The sequence below is a fragment of the Schistocerca americana genome, chromosome 9 (genome assembly GCF_021461395.2).
Source record: "Schistocerca americana isolate TAMUIC-IGC-003095 chromosome 9, iqSchAmer2.1, whole genome shotgun sequence".
Taxonomy (NCBI): domain Eukaryota; kingdom Metazoa; phylum Arthropoda; class Insecta; order Orthoptera; family Acrididae; genus Schistocerca; species Schistocerca americana.
Window position 1 is genome coordinate 166,406,625 of NC_060127.1, and position 23,211 is coordinate 166,429,835.

A 23,211-nucleotide genomic window follows, 5' to 3' on the forward strand; every position below is an offset into this window, starting at 1 on the left:
GAAAAATTTTGTATGTTGTGCTGCTTTTGAGTTAAGTAGCTTTGAAGTTAGCCAGTCAAGCTGTTGCAAGTGCAAATTCAAGTGGCCCATCAGATACAATTAGTGTCAGCTGTCATCATAGCATAGATGATAGTGCACAAGACTGCTCAGCCATTGTGTTGTGTTCAATCCCCACTACTGTCCCATGCCCAATTTTTGTATTGCTCTATTGCTCAATTTTAGGAAACCAAATGAAGAACATGTTCAGTGACACCATCTCTGGCGGGCCATTTGAATTGGCATACACAAGGGTCTGAGTGAGTAACTTCAACGCTAATTTACTTGGAAATGGCGCAGCGTATAAAATTTTTTCTTAACAATTATTTCTCAGCACAACTGCAACACTCTTATGAGCTTTTCGACTGTTCCTGACCACCCTGTATATCATTCTCTCTTTTGTGGATGCATTTTGCACGTGCTTCTGTCACTGTAGTCGTCCACTGCTTCTTACTACAAGCATTTTCAGACTTGATTATTTCCCGCTTTTGTTCTTTCGCTAATGTTCTGTGCTTAAGAAACACGGTTTACGCCAAATTAAACATAAGTGAACAAGCATTCTCTTCAGTTGAACCAGTAGGCGAATGTGAGCAAACAGCATTTGATCATACTCAGTTCACATTCACCGGTGTTCATGTTCTGTCAGTTATCAGTTTTTTCTGCGAACTGTAAGAGAAATGTCGCATGTCATCTGATTTGGCACTTGCAGCACAGAGAGCAGCTGTCTGCTGTTTGGCACATTTGTTATCGAATGAGAGTTCTGTGAATGATGGGTTGGTCAGAAGAAAATGTATTGTTGCTAATAGAAGAGTGTAGATGTCAGAGGTGCTTATGGGATCAAGAGATCCACTGCACAAAATGTCAAACAAAAAGAAATACACTAGGGAGAAATTATCAAGGCACTCAAAGATTCATCTGCATAGATAAGAAAGAAAACAAATTCATTACTTGCTTCCATCAGGTAGGACAGAGGAAAGAGGCAGGGTGTATTTACTTATACTAAAATGGAACAGCAAGCTAAATTTCCATGGAAGTAAACAAACTGAAATATGTCTATTTTATAGTGCTTAATGTTAAATTAAAAATATGAAAGTCCGTAATCTTCATGTGGCTTATGTGACAGGTAGCTGTAATTACTTCGCAGATGTATCACTGCTATTTTATGTAATACAACAAATAAGTAAAGATAGTTTCCTTGAGGATCATATCATCTCCCCTCCAAAAAACTATTCTGTAGATTTTATCAAGTAGCATACATGACAGATCATATGAATATTTTACATTACATTAATCATACTTTAACAGTGAGTACTTTACACAAATGTCACTGTGGACGTTAGGAAGTATCTGAGGTATTGTGACTATTGAACTGTGAAATGATTGTTAATGCATCTGTCTTGGTTTAATAAGAATCATTGTGTAAATGCAGGTTTTTCTTCAGTTTATGTTACTTGTTAGCAATCAGTGTCCTGCTTTGTAATTTTCCAAATTTCAGTGAGACTCCAGTGAAAAGCGTCAGCCGACATACCTGCAAAGTTTCGGAACAATGTTGAGGAAGGCTGAAGTTGAAATTCAGTGATGAGTGCACTACTTCTATATGTTTCATGTTTGTATAGAAATCCAGGCAGCAACATTTTTCTTTCCATATGGCATTTTGCTTGCTTTACCAAGACGAGCCTTCACTGAGAGCAGCACATCTGCCATGCAAAATGAACCTTGCCAAAAATCACAGTTTTGAAATCTAGGCTATAACTATGATTGAATCAGTCACTGATTGAAACCTGTATGCCTGTTACCGGCACCATACACATTCGTAGGATGGGCATGCTATACTTGTTTTCTTATGTTCTTTTCCATTCCGTCCACTGTAGATATGTGTTTACGGATACAAGAAAGGGTGGTGAACTCTGGCAAATTGTCTAAACTTGTGTTTGCTTCCATTCTCTCTGGTGTAAACATTGCATAAGTTATAGAATGTAATCCTCTCAATAATTTTATAATATATTCGCCTAATAAAGACCATTTTTATGAGCTTTGCACACTGTATACTACGTAGTTGTTGTATGGCTTTATGTCACTGTCTTATTCAGTGTTGTATAACATTTCCACAACCTGGATGCTTATCAATCACAGACCCAAGTTAATAGAATTCTTCAGAGGCTTTGGTGTTTCTGTAAATTTTTGATGGAAGCTCCTAAAAGCCTTCAAACTTCACACATGTAAAACCCTTCCAACTTCACACATGTATACACTCAGATTAAAATAACTTTGTGATTGATATTTCAGCTGATCAGGTGGCAGGGTCCTGGCATCAAACAAATGCTGTTCTTTCTTGGGCTTCCATCTCCTGTGTTGCTTTTTCTGTAGAATGTGTAGGGCATTGCCATGCGGTGCAGGTTACGTAAGAGGGGGCAGAACCCAGTCGTTTGGTGTCATTTACATTGATTGCACAAACGAATGGGCTATACGCTGCATATTAGCTGACAGTATCCCCCCCCCCCCCCCCTCCCCAAGCAGCGATGTCTGCTAGTCACAAAGTTATATTCATTTTATATGAGTTACAGCATTGTCGGTTTGGTGGTAACTGCCATCAGATCATCTGCAAACAATTGTATGTGGAAGTATGGATCACCAGTCTGTAGCCTGTTTTCGGTACACTTACTTGTTCATAAATGGAATTTTTTAAACTCATTAAGATTTAAAAAATTATGAAAATGGGAAGTCAGCAATAAAAATTTCTAACTTTGTCATATCATGTCTGTATGTCTGTTAGCCCTCTTCCAGTTGACCTCGTTTTGACAGCTTGTAAGTACGCACTCCTCTTCTCTCTCTCTATAATTGCTGTTAACTGTTTCAAATTTGTTCCCATACCCCAACTATACTGTATCACCTATTTAACCTGTGACGCTCCAGTACTGTCCGTTCGAGATGAAATGGTTCTGTGACAGGTGGCTGCCGCAAGGACTCGGAAGACTCCGGCAGCTCGAGCACGACGCCGAGTGCAGAGCACGAGGGTTCGAAGCTGCTGCCGAGAGATCGCGGGGGAAGTGGTAGCCGAGAGGCGGGCAGTGGGCAGGGCAGCATCCGCAGCCAGGGAGCCATTCCCAAGCAGCGCCAGAGGCAACGCCAGCGGCGGTCCTCGGCAGGTGGGCTGTGTGCTGCGTGGTCACTTGGACCTCACATTGTGGGAGATAATCTGATATTTGATAGGGATGAGGTTAAACAACTGAAATTTTAAATTTCGGACATTATTAATTAAAATATTAATGGAAGTATACAGTTGTAAAATCATGAGGTTGAACTGGTGGGCATTACTTAGCTTAAGGCCAATAGCAGTAACCAGCTATCACTTCCAAAAAAATTTCATAAGTGCCCACTTTTCATCCAGTTTCAACCAGAGCATGAATACCTCATCACATTCCTCTATGAAGACTGTGACTGTTTGTTGTCAGTCCCCACGGTCTCTGCCATACACCCCCCCCCCCCCCCCCCCGGTCTCTGCCATACACCCCCCCCCCCCCTCCCGGTCTCTGCCCTACGCCCTACAGCCCCCCGGTCTCAGCCCTACAGACCCCGGTCTAATGGCCCCCCGGTCTCTGCCCTATCCCTCCCCCCAGTCTTTGCCCTACCCCTCCCCCCAGTCTTTGCCCTACCCCTCCCCCCTGTTCACTGCCCTACCCCTACCCCCGGACTCTGCCCACCCTCCGCCCTACCACCCGGTCTCTGCCCTCCGCCCTTGTCTCCGCACTCTGCCCCTGTGTTTGGCCCTGTCTCTACACTCCACCATCTCTGCCCTCCACCCCGTCCCCGCCATCCCCGTCCAATGCAGCCCTCTACCCCCGTACCTGCCATCCCCCTCCCCAACACAGGCCCTTCCCCCGTCCTCTCCCCCCGGCCCGCCCTCTCCCACCGTCCCCACCCTCCCCTCATCTCCAGCCTCTCCTGTCTCCTCCCTCCACCCACCCACTCCACCCACCTCTGTCCCCCACCCCACAGCCTCTGGCCTCCACTCTCTCACCCCGCTTCCGCCCTCCACCCGCCACCCCTGTCCTCCCCACCCCCTCCCCCCGCCTGTGGGCCCCCACCCCTGTGCCTCCCCTCCAAGGCCCCCGTGCTTTGAACCACCTCCGCCTTGGCTCCCTCCCTGCCTTGTTTGCTTAAGTGCTTTTGTTAAGTAATTGCTCATTTTATATGCGTTTCCATAATCTTCATTTTTAAGATGCTTCACTTGTAATTTAATCTTGTGTAATTGGTGGAATATCTTTTTTTCTATTTAGAAACAAGTATTGCTGTTTGCTGTGAGATTCTTTCAATAACTGATTTTTTACTCTGCTGTAAAATGTACACTTTACTTTCTGCTGTTCTTTTGTGATAAAACATGCTAACAATTCCACTGGGTCTTTGGTTTTTGTCAGAGTACATATGACACCACTTACTTATAACACCGCTGTACATAACTTGATCTTATTTAACTCCTCTTTCAACTTCAGTAACCTTTTTTTTGTATGCTAAATCACTGTTGCTTACTGTCCTAAATAAAAATAATAGTAGCAGTTTTTCTAATGTTCACGTTTTTCACATTATTTTGTATTCAACCAAACTTTATTGTCCAAGGTGTGTGCACTGAAGTGGTTGGGAATGCCCTGTGGCCTGAAGCCATTGCCTGATTTTCCTCGCTGAGCTACTCCTGATATCCTTTCACCTGATTCAGTAGTTCCAACATCGGAGCAACCAGCAGATGGAGAAATGGCGTGGCACATCCCTACAACACTAACCTGCCAAAGCCTGAGGTGTCTGGTGAGACGGATAAACACTATAAACATGAGGAGAACTGTATTCACAGCAGTATTGGCGTGACACAAGTGCTTCTGTATCTTATAATCTGGAACCAACATGACCAGAGTGCTGATTTGCACTAGCCAGAACCTTATTTCAGTATTGGGATTGAACAATATCTGTCTGTGTGACACACAATATGACTATAGCCTCACTCAGAGATTGCACAACTAGTTGTGTGATTTTTTTCCCCAGAATTTGCTACAGTTTTCCACAGGCTACATGTGAAACACCAAGTCTTTTGTCAAGTAGTTGGCTGTGGGCGGCTATCTGAACAAGGTGCATTATGGGAATGTTCATAAATAAAAAAAAGGAGTGCCGTGCAGTAATAGCGTTTTGTACAAGAAAGTTTGATGACAACATGAATTCACTTACAGTTTATAAATACACTTTCTGCCTCAGTATCCACTATGAAAAGATGAGCTGCTGAATTTAATGAAACCATGAAAGTGTCAAAGGTGATCCACACGATGAGTGTAACCGCACTAGAAGCTATTGAAAAAAGTGCACATTTGGGTAGTCGGCATACAAGTTTAAGTGAAATTTGCAGTATTGTAGAGATTCCAAAAAACATTTTGGCTACGTTTTTCCTTGATGATTCCACGTGAGAAAGTTTCGTGCAAGACACATTCTGGCCATGTGCACGGCAGTTCAGAAACATACTCGCACAACAATATCTGAACAGTGTTTGCCCGATTTTCATAACAAGAAATGTGACTTTCTCCATGAGTATGTTTGCACTGGATGAAACATACAACAACACACGAGAATCAGAACAACAAATAAAACAACGGACAGAAGCCAGTTCTTCAGCTCCAAAGAAAACAAAGACTAAGCCATCAATGGGAACTGTAATGGTATCTGTGTTTCAGAATGTAAAACAAATTCTGTTAATTGGCTATCTTCACAGATAATACAGTAACTGTGAAATATTATTCAAACCTTTTAATGGATCTGTGTGCAAAAATTTGAGAAAAGAGATTTCTTTTGCAGAAGAAGAAGAAAAAATCATATTTCATCAAGGCAGTGCATCTTACCTTGAAAGTGTCTTGGCAATGAGAAATTCGGGGATCTGCAGTATGCAGTGTTGAATATCTGCCTCACACCCCAGATTTGGCTCCATCAGCCTCAATATGTTTGCTGAAGTCTGTCTTCCATGCCGGTTGGCATTTTTTGTCCAACCAATAATCGATTGCAATTGTAAATGATTATTTTGCAGTACTTCGAGAGGAACACTATAAATATGGAAAAATGCCCTTGAAAGACTGTTGAGAGTAGTGTGTTTATGCTAGTATTATGTTGTAAAATATAACATTTTTGAAAACATAAATCCTCGTTTTCACTATCAGGCAGGGAATTTCTCAGACAATCCTCATCTCATGCATTTAGTCAAGGGGGTAGAGCATACTTCGGCTCCTCTCAGTGTAGTATGGATGGAGGAGCAGCTGTGTTTATTCCCAATAAAGTGTGATCCATTAAGATCATTATCTTATAGGTACCAACAGCTGTCTGACACTAATATGTGAATTGGACATGTTGATCTACCCTGGTTGATTCTTCTAATCCTCACTAAGATTTTATTAAGGGTTCTCCTCTCAGTTCATAGTAGTAACCATCTGCCATTTTTACTGATGTGTAGTTCTTACATTGACTCTAAAGCTGCCCTTTATTAATGTTTGAATTTTCATTTCTGTTAAGCTTTTTGTGGCATCGTTATAGAAATCATGGTTTTTGTCACAAGGGTTTTACGGTTTTATTTAATTTAAATCTTATTTGGCTAGTATCGGCTAGGTTTTGGGTGTAATACAAAAGGCAAAAATTTGGAGATAACATAGCCAGGAAGTTATTGTAGTGTTTGCTTAAAAGCTGTTTTCATTTTATGAGTTGCTGAATGAAGCACAATTATTTTGATTTATTTTATAGTGTGAGTAATTTGAAGAATATTAGAAATAGAATTATTCTGTTAATTGAATGTTCCATGGATAATTTGCATTGTTCCTATCAAAATTGTAAAGTTCATAGACTATATACATAGAATTTGTTTGCATATGTGTACGGCTAAATGTTGGCCACTTACAAATTATGAAAGAACGCCATGACTTAAATTTGATAAAAACGAGCATATTAGTTTCTAACAGTGCACACATTACTGGAGAAACCATGCTTAAATTTAAGAGTGGAGTATGCATATTTGTCCCATATTCTACAAGTTTTAACTGGAAATTTGCGTACAGTGTAGGAGTTGTAGACCAGGAGAAGCAACCTGAGATTTGGTTTAAAATTTGCTTTGTCAACCTGTCAGGCTTTGTAGTTGTTGAGGATAGATGAAGATCTATGTTGGTGTTTCTTTCAGGTAGTGATTCAAATAATAGTGGCATTATGTCTTCAGGAGTCAGCCAGTGATGTTATGAGGTAGGTGATTGTGATAGCAAGTGTGAAGACTTCACCTGATACGTCTTCATATTTCTTAATGTGCCCTCATCGTGGGGGGAAGTTTGTATTTTATTTTGAGTTGCACAGTTTATGTGGGCTGTTCTATCAGAAGTTCCACCACATCTGTGGTATAGATCTTTCCTTGTGTAAATCCTTTTAAGGTTTGGCCGAGTTGTGTTGCAGTGCTGTGATAGTGGTTTTGTGAACTACTTTTCTGTGTGTTTCATTTCCGAGTCTATGTAGCTTTGTACCCATCCTTCTGGTGAGTACTGTTTACATATCACTGCAAATGTCTCGCCTTGTAGAATTGCATCTGCAAATTTGATGATCAGTCTGATGAATGTCTCGTGCGAACAGTTGATGTGTTACTACTTTTGTGCTATTGTATCTGAATTTAATGTAGTACGTTGCCATTTGTCAGTAGTTTTCCCGATGTGTGTCTTGAAATTAAAGTGTTTACTAGGGTAACTCAGTTGTACACTGAAGGCCATTACAATTGCAGCAACAAGAAAAGTAACAAATATCAAAATTTTACGTATTGTGTGTACACTGTATAATATGAACTTGAATCAGTATCTTTGTCCCTGCCCCTCTTTTTTAAATAAACATTTTTTTAGCCACATTATGGCTGTAAATGTAGAGTCAACATATCCGCTCCCAGTGTTGGATCTTTCTTGGACCAGACCAGCCTTATTTGCTGGTAGGTCCATGGCTCGGTGCTGTTATCAGCTGTTAAATATGGTGATTGAGCTTCACACATACACCCCATATGAGCAGCAAAGTGTGATTAGTTTCGTTCCAAGCAAGAGATGAATGCCCATTGAAATAGAAAGAGAAATACAGCCCACTTATGCGGAAAAGTGTCTGGCTGTTAGGTGCGTGATGTGGCTGTGTTGTGAGTTTGCAAAAAGACTTGCTTGACAGTGTGTGTTTCGAGAAGCCAGATTCTTCACTGACTGATGGCAACATTCCCGCACAGATGCAATGGTGAAAGTGGATAGGCATGTGCACTTCAAGCACATTTCTCAAGAGCTTAGATTTACATACGGGAATGTTTACGACAGTGTCCACGACAAGACGAGCAACATGTGGCAGTCACAACTGCTGACAAGCTCCGGTCATGTTACTGGAAGAGTCTGGATCACCCACCATACAGCCCGGACTTTGCACTTAGTGGTTTCCACATTTTCGGTCCACTGGAAAAGTTCCTGGCAGGACAGTGATTTTTGTGCAATGGTGAAGCGGAGACAGCAGTTTGACAGTGGTTCCACTGTGTGCTGGACAAATTCTAATGGAATATATGTCTGAACTGGTGTGAGGACTACTTCGAGAAATAGTGTAAGGTAGACAGAATAGGGTGTTTATCTGTAAGTACCTGTGTTCTCGTTATTCCGTCCAATGAAAAACAGGGTCAAAGACTTTCTGATTCACCCTTGTAAGGACAAACAAGATTTGATTTTTAAGTGAATAGAGTGTATACAGGGTGCTAAATTTAGCACACACAACAGTGGCTGGGTATAGAGCCAAGCAGAGCTTCTTGACAGATACGGATAAGCCATTCCACGCTGCTGCAACTCTGTGCCAGAGTGCATCAAACTCAATGGATGCCAAATAGTGGCATTTTGGTGTATCGGCAACCAGTGGTCAGATGTTTTCAATGGGTGAGAGACATGGAGAATGTGCTGGCCAGGGCAACAGTCAAACACCCTGTGTGTTGAGGTAGGTCAGGTCAGAATGGGCAATGTGCACTTATGTTATGTTACTTAAAGATAACATCACAAATATCTCGGAGAGAGGACACGCCAGAAATGTATCGCCTGTTGCGTAAATTAACGACTGTGAAAACTTGAGGTGATGGTGTTCTGTACACAAAGGTACACTGTACCACTGAGCCAGGTGCCGGACCCATATGTTGGTGACGAATAAAATATGGCAAGCCTCCGCTATTCGTGTATGACACTTCATATATTGTCATACTATCTGTGTCGATACCTGTCTTGTTGTAAAGTAGTGCAGTTACTGACTTGGGGCATAGTTGTACATCCTGCACTGTCTAGTCAAAATGTGACTATCCTCTCAGATGGTGGTCACATGAGGGCATTGATATTCTGGATGGCACAAAGTATAGCCCTTCAGAACCCACCAGTTCCAATTTTGTATTGCAGTTGCAGAATTGCAACCGACACGAATGGCAATATTGTGAAATGATAAACCGCAGTCTTGGTAGACCACAATCTTGTCGTTGCTGTGTTGTGACTTGTGCTGATAAATGTATCACCTCCTTTCACAAGGGATAATGTGATCTTATCACAACAGCCAATATTCATATGTGGTTTTTGAATGAGAAAATTGCTGCATAATCTTCGTTCTGTAAAGAAACTAGGTTGTGTTACTCATATCTACCTTGTGTGGTTGTGCTGAAATGCTAATGATTTGTGTATCCTGGCATGTAATGCACTTTTTACCATCTTTGTTGTGTTACAGTTTGAAAGGCCTGGACTGTATACAGGTGTGCCTTTCGTCACTAGTGGCCTATTCTGTATTAGTCTTTATTTATATTTGTTGCCCTTTTTCCAGCTGCAGAAACAGCAGATGAGCAGCCACACAGTGCCGTGCCTCTGGTCGTTCGGGAGGCACACATAACTACGACGAGCGACAACTTTGACAGCTGGAGGCGCCTGAGAAAAGCGGCGAGGGACCACGAGCGTAAGTCACCCTTCTAATTGTGTAGTGTGTTACAAAATTACTGTGTTATGCCGTTTTACTGGCTGAACAGAAAAGTAATTTTAAGACAAAATTATTTTACTTGATAAAGGAGGAATCACTTTGTTGTTGTTGTTAGTAGTGGTGGCAGTGCTCTTTTTTTTCCAAAAGTGCAGTTGTTGACTGCTGAGAGCTATGAAATAATTTTTAAATAACTGTTCTCAACACCATCAAAATAAGATATCATTATATCCTCATTTATTTTTATTGTCCAACTCGATAGCGATCAGTTTTTGTATAGCAAACTTCATAGTTATAATCTGACAGATCAGTAATAAACCGTGTGGAGTTCAGACGAACAAAATTTAAAAAGTGGCAACATTATGTTGTCCAAACTCAGTAACTCTACAGTACTGTGGCAGCTTGGTGCAGGCTAAGCCTGTACATAGTGCTGACTTTACACGATTGAAGCTCAGGAGTGACTGGCTACGGCATTGTCCATGGAGTCCAATTAATATAGCTCAAGTACAAAATCATTGCATTTTAAACTTAATATAAAAAAGAGAGACGATAGTTAATATGTATGTTGTTGTTGTTGTTGTGGTCTTCAGTCCTGAGACTGGTTTGATGCAGCTGTCCATGCTACTCTATCCTGTGCAAGCTTCTTCCTCTCCCAGTACCAACTGCAACCTACATCCTTCTGTATCTGTTTGGTGTGTTCATCTCTTGGTCTCCCTCTATGATTTTTACACTCCACGCTGCCCTCCAATACAAAATTGGTGATCCTTTGATGCCTCAGAACGTGTCCTACCAACCAATCCCTTCTTCTAGTCAAGTTGTACCACAAACTTCTCTTCTCCCCAATCCTATTCAGTACTTCCTCATTAGTTATGTGATCTACCCATCTAATCTTCAACATTCTTCTGTAGCACCACATTTCGAAAGCTATTCTCTTCGTGTCCAAACTATTTATCGTCCATGTTTCACTTCCCTACATGGCTACACTCCATACAAATACTTTCAGAAACGACTTCCTGACACTTAAATCTATACTCGATGTTAACAAATTTCTCTTCTTCAGAAATGCTTTCCTTGCCATTGCCAGTCTACATTTTATATCCTCTCTACTTCGACCATCATCAGTTATTTTGCTCCCCAAATAGCAAAACTCCTTTACTACTTTAAGTGTCTCATTTCCTAATCTAATTCCCTCAGCATCACCTGACTTAATTTGACTACATTCCATTATCCTCGTTTTGCTTTTGTTGATGTTCATCCTATACCCTCCTTTCAAGACACTGTCCATTCCGTTCAGAGCTCTTCCAAGTCCTTTGCTGTCTCTGACAGAATTACAATGTCATCGGCGAACCTCAAAGGTTTTATTTCTTCTCCATGGATTTTAATACCTACTCCGAATTTTTCTTTTGATCCCTTCACTGCTTGCTCAATATAGAGATTGAATCACATCGGGGGGAGGCTACAACCCTGTCTCACTCCCTTCCCAACCACTGCTTCCCTTTCATGTCCCTTGACTCTAATAACTGCCATCTGGTTACTATACAAATTGCAAATAGCTTTTCGCTCCCTGTATTTTACCCCTGCCACCTTCAGAATTTGAAAGAGAGTATTCCAGTCAACATTATCAAAAGCTTTCTCTAATTCTACAAATGCTAGAAACATAGGTTTGCCTTTCCTTAATCTAGCTTCTAAGATAAGTCGTAGGGTCAGTATTGCCTCAGGTGTTCCGATATTTCTACGGAATCCAAACTGATCTTCCCCAAGGTCGTCTTCTACTAGTTTTTCCATTCGTCTGTAAAGAATTCGCGTTAGTATTTTGCAGCTGTGACTTATTAAACTGATAGTTCGGTAATTTTCACATCTATCAACACCTGCTTTCTTTGGGATTGGAATTATTATATTCTTCTAGAAGTCTGAGGGTATTTCGCCTGTCTCATACATCTTGCTCACCAGATGGTAGAGTTTTGTCAGGACTGTCTCTCCCAAGGTTGTCAGTAGTTCTAATGGAATGTTGTCTACTCCCGGGGCCTTGTTTCGACTCAGGTCTGTCAAACTCTTCACGCAGTATCATGTCTCTCATTTCATCTTCATCTACATCCTCTTCCATTTCCATAATATTGTCCTCAAGTACATTGCCCTTGTATAGACCCTCTGTATACTCCTTCCACCTTTCTGCTTTCCCTTCTTTGCTTGGAACTGGGTTTCCATCTGAGCTCTTGATATTCATACAAGTGGTTCTCTTTTCTCTAAACGTCTCTTTAATTTTCCTGTAGGCAGCATCTATCTTACCCCTAGTGAGATAATCCTCAATATCCTTACATTTGTCCTCTAGCCATCCCTGCTTAGCCATTTTGCACTTTCTATCGATCTCATTTTTGAGACGTTTGTATTCCTTTTTGCCTGCTTCATTTACTGCATTTTTATATTTTCTCCTTTCATCAATTAAATTCAATATTTCTTCTGTTACTCAAGGATTTCTACTAGCCCTTGTCTTTTTACCTACTTGATCCTCTGCTGCCTTCACTACTTCATCCCTCAAAGCTACCCATTCTTCTTCTACTTTATTTCTTTCCCCCATTCTTGTCAATTGTTCCCTTATGCTCTCCCTGAAACTCTGTACAACCTCTGGTTTAGTCAGTTTATCCAGGTCCCATCTCCTTAAATTCGTACCTTTTTGTAGTTTCTTCAGTTTTAATCTACAGTTCATAACCAACAGATTGTGGTCAGAGTTCACATCTGCCCCTGGGAATGTCTTACAATTTAAAACCTGGTTCTGAAGAGTGCAATAATTTTGTACGGATATAACTTTGTAACTACTTACTTTTCAGTAGTGAAATGAAATTAAGGCTTGCAAATGAGATATGTCAACTATAAAACAAATATTGGTAAATGAATATCGTTTTCAAGTGCACATGCTTTATGGGAACCTTAAATTTTCAGTATACATGCTAAGACAAAAAAAGGCACACCACAAAGGTGTTGTGCAAATTGGTCACAAATTGATATACGTACACGTATTGACGGAAAATGCAAAATTGTACACTTTGGCGGCCAGTCGACAAATGTCTGACCCTGCAGCGCAGCTGGACTGTGCAGCTGGTGAGGACGGTGAATGGGGGCACGTCGATACCGGGGAATAAAGTCTCTACGAATTTAATTCCGTGTACTCAGTCGGACAGCAACTGCCACACGAACAGTAGACGCAGATGTCGGCGTTTCAGAGAGAACGTGTAGTTGGGCTCGAAGAAGCAAGTTGGAGTAATAGACGAATTGCTCGACATTTCGATAGGAGTGATTCCACTATTCGGTGATGTCAGCAGGAACGGATGAGCAATAGCTGAACACAGCATCGAGAAGGAAGCGGTCGACCTAGAGAATGTAAGGACCAAGCCATTGTCACAAAGGCACTCGGACTATCGTCAATTTGACATGTAGCTGGTGCTTCATTGACCACAAACACCATTAATAAGTGGCTCACAGAAAGGGGTCTGACCCGTGGCACACCGTCTGCCACCTATCATTCATTGAGCTCTGTACATTGACAAGACCGTTTGCAATGGTGTCAAGCACATTTGTCCCAGAATCTCATTGAGCGGAGTAGAATTGTCTTCAGTGACGAGTCTCGCTTTGAATCGAGCGCCCGTGACCAGTGAAGGTGTATCTCAGCAGCAGTGGGATATCGACCTGAATTTCACCTTCCATGTGGCCCAACAACAAGGAGTGTTGGTCTGGGGTGCCATTTCATTTCATAGCAGGACCCCTTTGATTGTCATCCACAGCACCCTTACAGCTCAGTGATATGTCGACGATATTCCCCTTCCCGTTCTGTTGCCCATCATGGCAAGCCAACCTGGGCTTAAATTTCAGGAATATAATGCACACACACACACACATACACACACACACACACACACACACACACACACACACACACAGTGAGAGTTTCTGCTTCTTCTCTTTTGTACTTCCCAAACCCTGCCTCCCCAGTTGACAACATTTGGAGCATTATGGACAGGGCTCTCCAACCAGCTCAGGATTTTGATGACCTTATGTGCCATTGGACAGAATGTGGCACGATATCCCCCAGTAGGACATCCGACACAAATAAGAGAGATCAGTTTTAGACCTAAGCAAATTTTTTCGTTCCCGGATACAATGTTAAATCTGCGCGGGATGAAAGTTCGCACGAGAGACAGATGTGGCTGTGCCAATCACAAGTTTAGTTTCCTGGTTAGAAAAATTTCACTATACTGAAAGAATTCTGTTACATATAGGGATTAAATTGTAATAATGTGAAGATTTGGTGTGAAGGATTGCAGAGACATATCCACAACTTGGTAAAATTAATTGGAGGACTGCTGTTTACTCACGGCTTCACTGTGAGCACATCTTTTCTCAGTGCTGCTAAAACTAAAAAAAATTAGTTAGAAAAATGTGCAGCTCTCTACAAAGTTGAGGGCTACTAGTGTCAAACAAAAAACTTTTGATGTAACATTTTAGGGCCATTTCATTGTCTGGAGGAAATTGTAGCTCATTGAATGAATGGGAAAGTAGGAAAACAAAAGCTGTTAGTGAATAAATAGATCTGCTCGATTGTGTTATAGTGACTCTTTATGTGATCCAGTGATAATTATTTTGGTTTGTTGTGTTTCTCCAAATAAATCTGGGTGGCGATTTTCCTATTGTAAGGCGTCATGGCTATGTAGAATTTTATACATAATAATGCTTGTGCTATTTGACTTTTGCTATGTATTTCCTTTTGGACACTATGGCAATTTTGGTTCTGAAGCCATCTTCAAGCGATTTATTTCCATCCTTCAAGCAGTATCATCATTCCAGGTGAATTCTGCAGTGGTTCATTTTTATGGGTCACCATAGACACGCTGTTCATTATTAAGTTTTGTATGTGTATTGTTTTTGTATTTTTAACAGTTGATGGTTCAAGATTTAGATATTTATATTTTTTTGCCAATCAAAGTTTCTTTAATTGTAAAGAGGTGTTCAAAGGTCGGGTAGTATAGATGCGAGGATCCAGTGGAATAAAAGTTAAACATAAAATCCTCATTAAATCAACCACCTTTGACTTATTGATGTACAAAATGTCACTTGCTGCATACGGTCTTCATAAGCTCCTCGTGTATCTTCTCAGATTGTACATGTGGTTATTATATAACGTGTATCTGTTCTTGCCTGTTTTTAAATTTCTAAGTCCATCAACTGTATGCATTAGTTCGATTTGGTCGCGTTTCACAGTTGGCAATATTTGCAGGTGCATCAGCCGAAAGAGAGAGCCCGGATGAGAAAATAAATGGCAGTTCCTACAGAGTGAAGTGTTCTGACGGAGCTCCTCCTCTGCAGCGGAAGGACTCGGGCGAAGTGGGTGCTGGGGATGCCAGTCGACCTGAGGCGCCCCGAGCGCGGCGGACTTCCTCGCAGGGTTCCCAGCTGAGACTGATGCCACCACCTCACCGGTCTCGTGCAGGGGACGATGAGGTGAGCTCCACCTGAGTCTTTGTTAGCTTATTGTGACAATGGCAAGTTCGTGGAATATAGATTATAATGAACAGAACTCTTTGAATGGATGAAGCACAGAGTTACGGACAAACACATAAGGAAGACTGATAAATATTGCTACCTGAAATCTTTATCAGTAGAAGCTGTTTCCTTGAAGTAGATGGTAGGACAAAGCATGTGACCAGGCAAATTTCTTCTTAACTTATGCTTGCTTATACTGTGTGTGCGTGCGTGCGTGCGTGCGTGCGCGCGCGCTTCTGTGTACACATGAGTGTCAGAAAAAGAAAATGACCAGATTCAGATTCTAGCTTACATAATCACTTCCTTCATATGTAATAGTATAAAGAAACTCTTTATAAAAGAATGATTTTACATACACAGATTTCTCTGTGAACTGTACTGATGAAATGTGATAAAGTGTAATTACTGCAAGCTGAAAGCTATCTCTGACTTCTTTGCTACTATTTATATAAGTAATACAAGCTTTGCATTACACATTTGACTGTTTATTAATTATTGTGTTAATGTGGAATAGTAATTATATCATCCTTTTATAATTTTGCGGAATGAACATTTGTTGCTGCTGTTGCTGTGGATGCAAAGAGAAATACGTAAAAAGAGAAAAAGTTTATGTTCTATAATTTCTTCAATATATTGTGCTGTTTTGGTTGCGTGTTGAATAAATGTTATAAATCATGTTGTTATATGTGCAAAATATGTAGGATTATTGAGCAAAGTCTGCAGCAGGCATTTATAATTGTGAATTCTACATAGGCGTTCACACACATAAAAGGCAATGAAAATCCATAGCTTGATATTGATGAAACTTAGAGGAGAGTTTGGGAGTCAGACTTTCTCTTTACCTCGTGATACATTTCTGATAGCTCAAATCAGTATTATTTATGATGTTTTGTTGTTTTAAACTGGAATATGAGGTCTGTTCAAAAAATTTTGGAACATTCGCAATTTTGTGCCAGTGGTGTGTTGGAGCAAAATGCAGTTGACATCCCTACGTATGCCTGTATTTAATGTATAACTGCTGGAAGTTCATTGTTGTATGTATTTCAGTTATTGTTCAGTGCTGTATTGAGTAGAACATTGTGTCACACAGTTTGGAAATTTGGAGATGGCAGGGTTATAGGAGCTGCAGGCTCGAGAAAACCTTTACAGAGACACACCAAATGATACTGGAAGCCTACGATGAAGAGTGCTTAAGCTGTACTCAGTGTTACAAATGGTTGATGTGGTTTTAAAATGGCCAGACGGAAGTTAAATATGACCCTCGTTCAGGAAGTCTTTCAACATCTACTGATGACACTCGTGTCAGGAACATCAATGGAATTGTGTGTGCCAATCAAAGACTGACTGTCAGAGAGATTTCAGAAGAATGTAACATCTCAGTTGGATCGTTTCATAAAATCCTGACACAGCATCTTAGAATGCATTGTGTTGCCACCAGGTTTGTTCCACGGCTCATGAGGCAAGATGGGAAATACCTTCACTTCACAATCTGTAAAGATCTTTTGGATTGTGCAAATGAGGACAAGATGTTCTTTAAGAAACTCACAAGTGGTGATGAGACCTGGGTCTACAGTTATGATATTGAGACCAAGGTCCTTTCTTCACAATAGGTTGGGAAAGGTTCTCAAAGACAAAAAAAGTTTCTCAGGTAAGGTCAGATGTCAAATACATGCTGATCATTTTCATTGACTTTGAAGGATTAGTTCATCATGAATTCGTGCCACGGGGACAAACTGTTAATCGATGCTACCGTCAGGACGTCTTGTGATGCCTATGAGAAAACGTGTGAAGGAAACGGCCTGAAATGTGGCGAGACAATTCATGGCTATAGCATCGTGTAATGCACCCGCATATTATCCCTGTTGGTGCGTGACTATTGCACAAAAAATGAAATCAGTGTTTTGCCTCATCCTCCGTACTCTCCAGACCGGTGCTGTGTAGACTTATTTTTATTTCCAAAGTTAAAAATCCAGTTGAAAGGACTAAGATTTGCAATGATAGGCAAGATAGAAGAAAATTCACAGACAACGCCTCGTATGATCCAGCAAAAAGCGTACACAGACTGCTTCTGGAAGTGGAAATGACATTGGGGGCAATTTATCATTTGTGGAGGAGGGCATTTTGAAGGAGACCATGCACAATAAATAAAAAGCAAGCATTTAAAAAAAAAGTGCACAAAGTTTCGGAATTCTTTGAACAGACCCTACATAGTTGCCATATGATATTCTGTAACATTAGTAAACAGTTTTGTGTTTAATTCAAAAGCAAAATGTTTGTGGAGTATGTAACTCTTGTCTGAAAGCATTTTGGCAATAGAGAAGAAAAACTGTTGTGTGAGAGAAAAACTGTGTGTGTGTCTGTGTGTGTGTGTGTGTGTGTGTGTGTGTGTGTGTGTCCACGTGTTGAGGGAGAAAGAGGGTGGGAGGGAGGGAGAGGGAAGGTGGGAGGAGGGAAGCAGGTGCGAAGGGATACAGTGAAATCCTGCTTTTACACTTTTCACGGGACTTCCAAAAAATTGTGTAAAACGCGGGAAAATGTAAAATGTTGGAAATAATGTTTTAAGCTATAAAATTTACATACAGGAGGCACCCTTGCACTTCACGTATGATATACGTACATAACAGGCGTGAAAAGGCTTGTCAGGAACTAATTTATTATGTAATGAAGGTTTATTATCTAACTAAAACCACTGCCGTAACTGGAACTAATAACTGTCTGGGAAGTAGGAATGTCATAATCGATGTTTTTGAAAGCTGTAATTTGTTATGTAAATAAAGAAATACTGCACTAGTTAACGTATTTTTTCGAGCTTAGCATGAAGCGTTTCGAAATTTTTTTTCTCGTTGTCAAGTGCAAATATGTAAATAAGTATTTTGTATGGTGTTTGAATATGTGTTATTTTGCATCTCTTGCACTGTAGTCGTCTTTTTGCGGTTATCAGGTACTGGGGGTTATCAGGTACTGGGCCTCGTTAGTTGTGTAGAAAACCACACACACACACACACACACACACACACACACACACACACACACACACACACACACACTATCACTTACATTGTTTGTTTGTGTAACATCACAAAAAATACATATGTAAATACTGCACTTGACAACGAGAATAAATTCTCAAAACATGTTTTGCTCAGCATGAATAAATTACGTAACTGGTGCTGTGTTTAAACTAAAAACATTTGAGCAATGCAAAGTGAATGATGGTGTCAACTAGTGCTTCAAGTGGCCATACGCCGAAACACGCTAAATATGGTTCGACAGAGATGTCACGATGATCGCAACAATCGCGAAACTGCTTCTGTGCAGTAGAGACAGTTTGGAAACGGTTGTGATTGGTCACGATATCTTCATTTGAACGAACCTAGTTACTCCCATCAGCCACCAAACCAGATAGAGCTCGGCAGTGGCGGGAGATATGGCACAAATTGCTCCAACTTCTACATGTTTACTGGTTAAAATCTGCTGAGTAGAGTGCCCTGGTGTCAAGAAACTTAACCACATAATATTTGTAAACACTACTGGACGGCCAGCATCATTTTATCTTCACAAACATTTTTTCGTAATGCATTAATTACGGGAAAATTATAAATAAGTTATGCAAAACATGTGCAAATTAACATTGTGGGCATAGGAAATTTGATGGGACTGATAAAAAAATGTCATAAATGGTGGGAAAACGTCAATTCCGGGAACGTAAAAGCGGGGTTATGATGTAGTTTGTTGTTACAGGCCACAATTCAGTATTTAGTCACGAGATTAATAGCTGCAGCACCTCAGGTACTGATAAACTTTCAGGAAAAATACAGTTAATTTTATGGTTATCAGTTTGTTGATATTGTGATTTTTAAATGTGTTGTAATTTAGAATGTAAAATCTCACAGTCACGTTGTAGAGAAAGATGAGGAAGAGAGAAACTAAAAGGAGAGCAAGAGGTGCTTATGTTCCACAGCTGCCAACTAACTATCTCTGCGGCGAGTGTGAAGCAACAACATTCAACACTTACAAGTGTTAATAACACTGTTCATTTGTCCCTTTTATCACCCAGATGCTGGTTTAAAATAGTTTTTAGGCCAGTTTAGATTTGAATCCAGAGTCAGCTGGATAGGTGAGTTGGCTACATAAAGTCACCTAAAAATATTGGGGAAGTAAGATGATTAAGGGCAACTAAGTACATTTGCCTGTAACTTCAATTCAGTTTCAGCTATATGCATTTTCCATTAAATTCCTGGAAACTGACTATTACTACCGTGCGTGAGATAATCGAGATATAGGACCTATGGGTTGCAAAAATAAGGACCTTTAGTTGATTGTTAAGCCAGTAATGTCTCACACTGCTAATGTTAGTCTGGCCAGTAGTTTCTAACCATTTTCCCAGTTTGAAGTATCTATCCCTTAGCAGAGCCCTACATATTTTGAAAAGTTTCTTTTATGTTAGAAGGACTGCAGTTTTTACACCAAATGCTTAACAGAGACTTAATTGCTTTGTTTGACAGAGAAACATGCTACTCTAGTTGTACCGGATAGATCAAGCCATTGTGCAACTTGACTAATGCTCAACTCAACCTATTAAGAATCATATTACCCATCTTATTACATACTACTGAGGCTGAATAAAATAAAAAAGGTGCCATCAAACGCTTTCAGTATGTTGTATTGCCCTTTTCTTCTGATGCTGTTATATTGGTTTATGACACAACAGAAGATAATGAAGGTGTTAAACAAAATTTTACAAGGACAACTGGGCTTCAGTGTGTTAGTTAACCTGTTGAGATCTTGATTGTAGGGCTAGACTTATTTGTAACATAACTCAATGTCTTAGGTTAGATCACAAGATGATAATTTGATTGTTAGCTGGAAGCCAATGAGTGTGAATGCAAAATAAAGGTTGTGTTGTATAGCCTGATGTGTTTGTTTGCAGCACATGTAAAATTTTTCATTATAAGAACATAAACTGCAAGGTGAAATCAAAAAGCTTATATTGTACAATTGACAAGTCTCTGACAGGTCTTTTGGTGCACATTGTGTATGAATATTAAACATAAACTATGAGATGTGCAATTTAACTATTACCGATTCTCTCTCTCTCTCTCTCTCTCTCTCTCTCTCTCTCTCTGTGTGTGTGTGTGTGTGTGTGTGTGTGTGTGTGTGTCTTTTTAATATTTGGGGTACATCAGCTTTGTAGTAGATTTATTCAACTACTTGGTTGTTCACTTGTTACCTGTTCTGTAATGTTGTAGGACCAGCACGTAAAAAATCTGCTAAATAAATGCATATAAAAACAAAATAATGGAGTGGGTGGTTTAGCTGTGAATGTCAACAAATTCCAATTTTAATGGCTGTATGTTACTATCAAGCCATTTTGCAGTGTCATCAAAGCAAACACTTACTAGAAGACAAGGAGTGCAGACTCATGGATGGACAGGTTCACAACTGTTACTAGCTTAAGCCTGGTAAAAAGAGGGCGGCAGTACTCTTTAAGACCAGCCTTGCATAATATATGGACAACTTTTTTTTTTGGACTTTTAAAATGTTGCTGATATGAGGTGTCCACACCTGAGAAGGCCAGATGAGATGTGTGACTGAAGGAACCCAAAATACGCCATATGGAGATAATTATTACTGGCCATCTCTCTGTTTCCATATGAGGTAGGACACTGGTGAGATCTTCGTTCTCTCTCATTCTTCTCGTGTGTCCATATCAACCCAGTCTTGGGTTGTATTTATCTAGTCTAATCTTAGTCCTTAGTCCTCAAGAACTTCATTCTGCTGGCCTTTTCTCTGCTTTTATAACTCTTCTACTTGTCCATGTTTCTGTGGTATAAGTCAAAATGGGTACCTAGTACAGAATGTGTGACACAGATGTTTATAAAGTCTTCAAAGGAGATTGCTTACAAATAACTCGTGTGACCAGTTCTAGAATATTGCTCAAGTGTGTGAAACCCATACCAAATATACTAACACGGGATATTAAAGGTATACAGAGAAGAGCAGCACAAATGGTCACAGGTTTGTTTGGTCCATAGGAGTGTGTCACCGATATTGAAAGAACTGAACTGGCAGATTCTTGAAGATAAATGTGAACTGTCCCAAGAAAGTCTACTAACAGAGTTCTAAGAATGGGCTTTAAATGGTGACTCTAGGAATATACTAGAACCCCTACATATCATCCACATAAGGATTGTGGAGATGAGATTAGAAAGATTACAGCATGCACGGAGGGATTCAAACAACCAGTCATCCTATGCTCCATATGTGAATGAAACAGGAAGAAACCCTAATAAGTGGTACAATGGAACGTGCTTTTTGCAGAGTATAGATGTACCGTATTTACTCGAATCTAAGGCTCACTTTTTTTCAGGTTTAGAATCGAGTGCAAAGGAAGCGGACGTTCTGAAAAGTGTTGGTAGGTGCCACCACAACTAACTTCTGCCGTCGAATATATGAGCGCTATACAGGCATGCTTTGCAGGCACAAAGATAAATACTGGCACCAAAACCTCTGCGTCAGAAAATAACTTAAAAGAAAAGGTAGAAGAATGTAAACATAATGCCATATATTCTTTCGTGTTTGCTGCTATCTCATTTAAATCCTGTCTGCCTAATAAACTACGAAACTAGAGTGAGACAACAGCAAACACTGAAGAATATACATATCATGTCATGTTTATATTTGTATTATTCTTATGCTGAATAGTGATAGTCAGAAATGAAGCACGGCAACTGACTAGATTTTTAAATCTAAGATGACTCTAATTTCTGTGCAGAATGTAATGTACTAAAGAGGCGTCTGCAAAGATTTTCAAATGGAGAAAAATTTTCACTAAACTCTCGTTCAGAACATCTTCTATCATACGCAGTATATTATTTGGTTCTTGTTGATCATTATCAAAGAAAGCAGCAGTGTAAGTAACAACAAATAGCAGTCTCTTGCCTTTGTTTCGTTTATGAGACAATTCCTCTCCTTTTTTTTTTTATTGTAAGCGGCAGTAGCGTGCACAAAAGCGAACCATACCGCGAGCGGCTACAGGCTGTAAACACTCATTATCAGAATGCGACAGACAATGCGTGACACAGTACAATAATGCAGTTTCAGCTTAGAGTGACGTAAACACCTATAACATAGAGAAAAGCACTTATCAGATCAAAGCACAATAAGCAATCGATTCAAATCAGACGAAGCACGTGAAAAAGGAAGGGTACCCATATAAATACGGACGGAGCACCTGATACATATCAGTGGCTACTTTGTAAATCTTAATTGTTAATCTTACGACTCGAACCAAACTACTGTAGCTGTATCTTCATCCATTTGACCTAAATTGTGTCTCATGTTACAATGCACCAACTTTGTTTCGATTTGGAGGTGCGGTCTAAGACTTTTCTCTCGTCTTGAATTTCGAGTCTCAAATTCCAGGTGCGGCTTAGATTCGGGAAAATTATTTTTCCTTGATTTCGAGTCTCATTTTTCAGGTGCAGCTTAGATTCGAGTGCGGCTTAGATTCGAGTAAATACGGTAAATGTAGACGTAATGAATGGTTTAAAGTGTTCTTTAATACAATCTACATTAAGTTATAATATCTACTTCTAATTCTTCATGTTTGAATGTAATGTTTAAATTGGCTCACTGTTCCTGTTGCAT

The 23,211-nt window shown here is 40.2% G+C and overlaps 1 protein-coding gene across 1 annotated transcript in view; it reads left to right on the plus strand.

Annotated features, from left to right (window-relative positions):
* Window positions 1-23,211, plus strand: part of LOC124551265 (pecanex-like protein 1) — a 292,683-nt gene that overhangs the window by 128,397 nt on the left and 141,075 nt on the right. Inside the window, exons 11-13 of the mRNA XM_047126263.1 lie at window positions 2,985-3,182; window positions 9,883-10,011; window positions 15,296-15,519. Of these exons, the coding sequence (XP_046982219.1) occupies window positions 2,985-3,182; window positions 9,883-10,011; window positions 15,296-15,519 (551 nt within the window). The remainder of the gene's footprint in view (window positions 1-2,984; window positions 3,183-9,882; window positions 10,012-15,295; window positions 15,520-23,211) is intronic.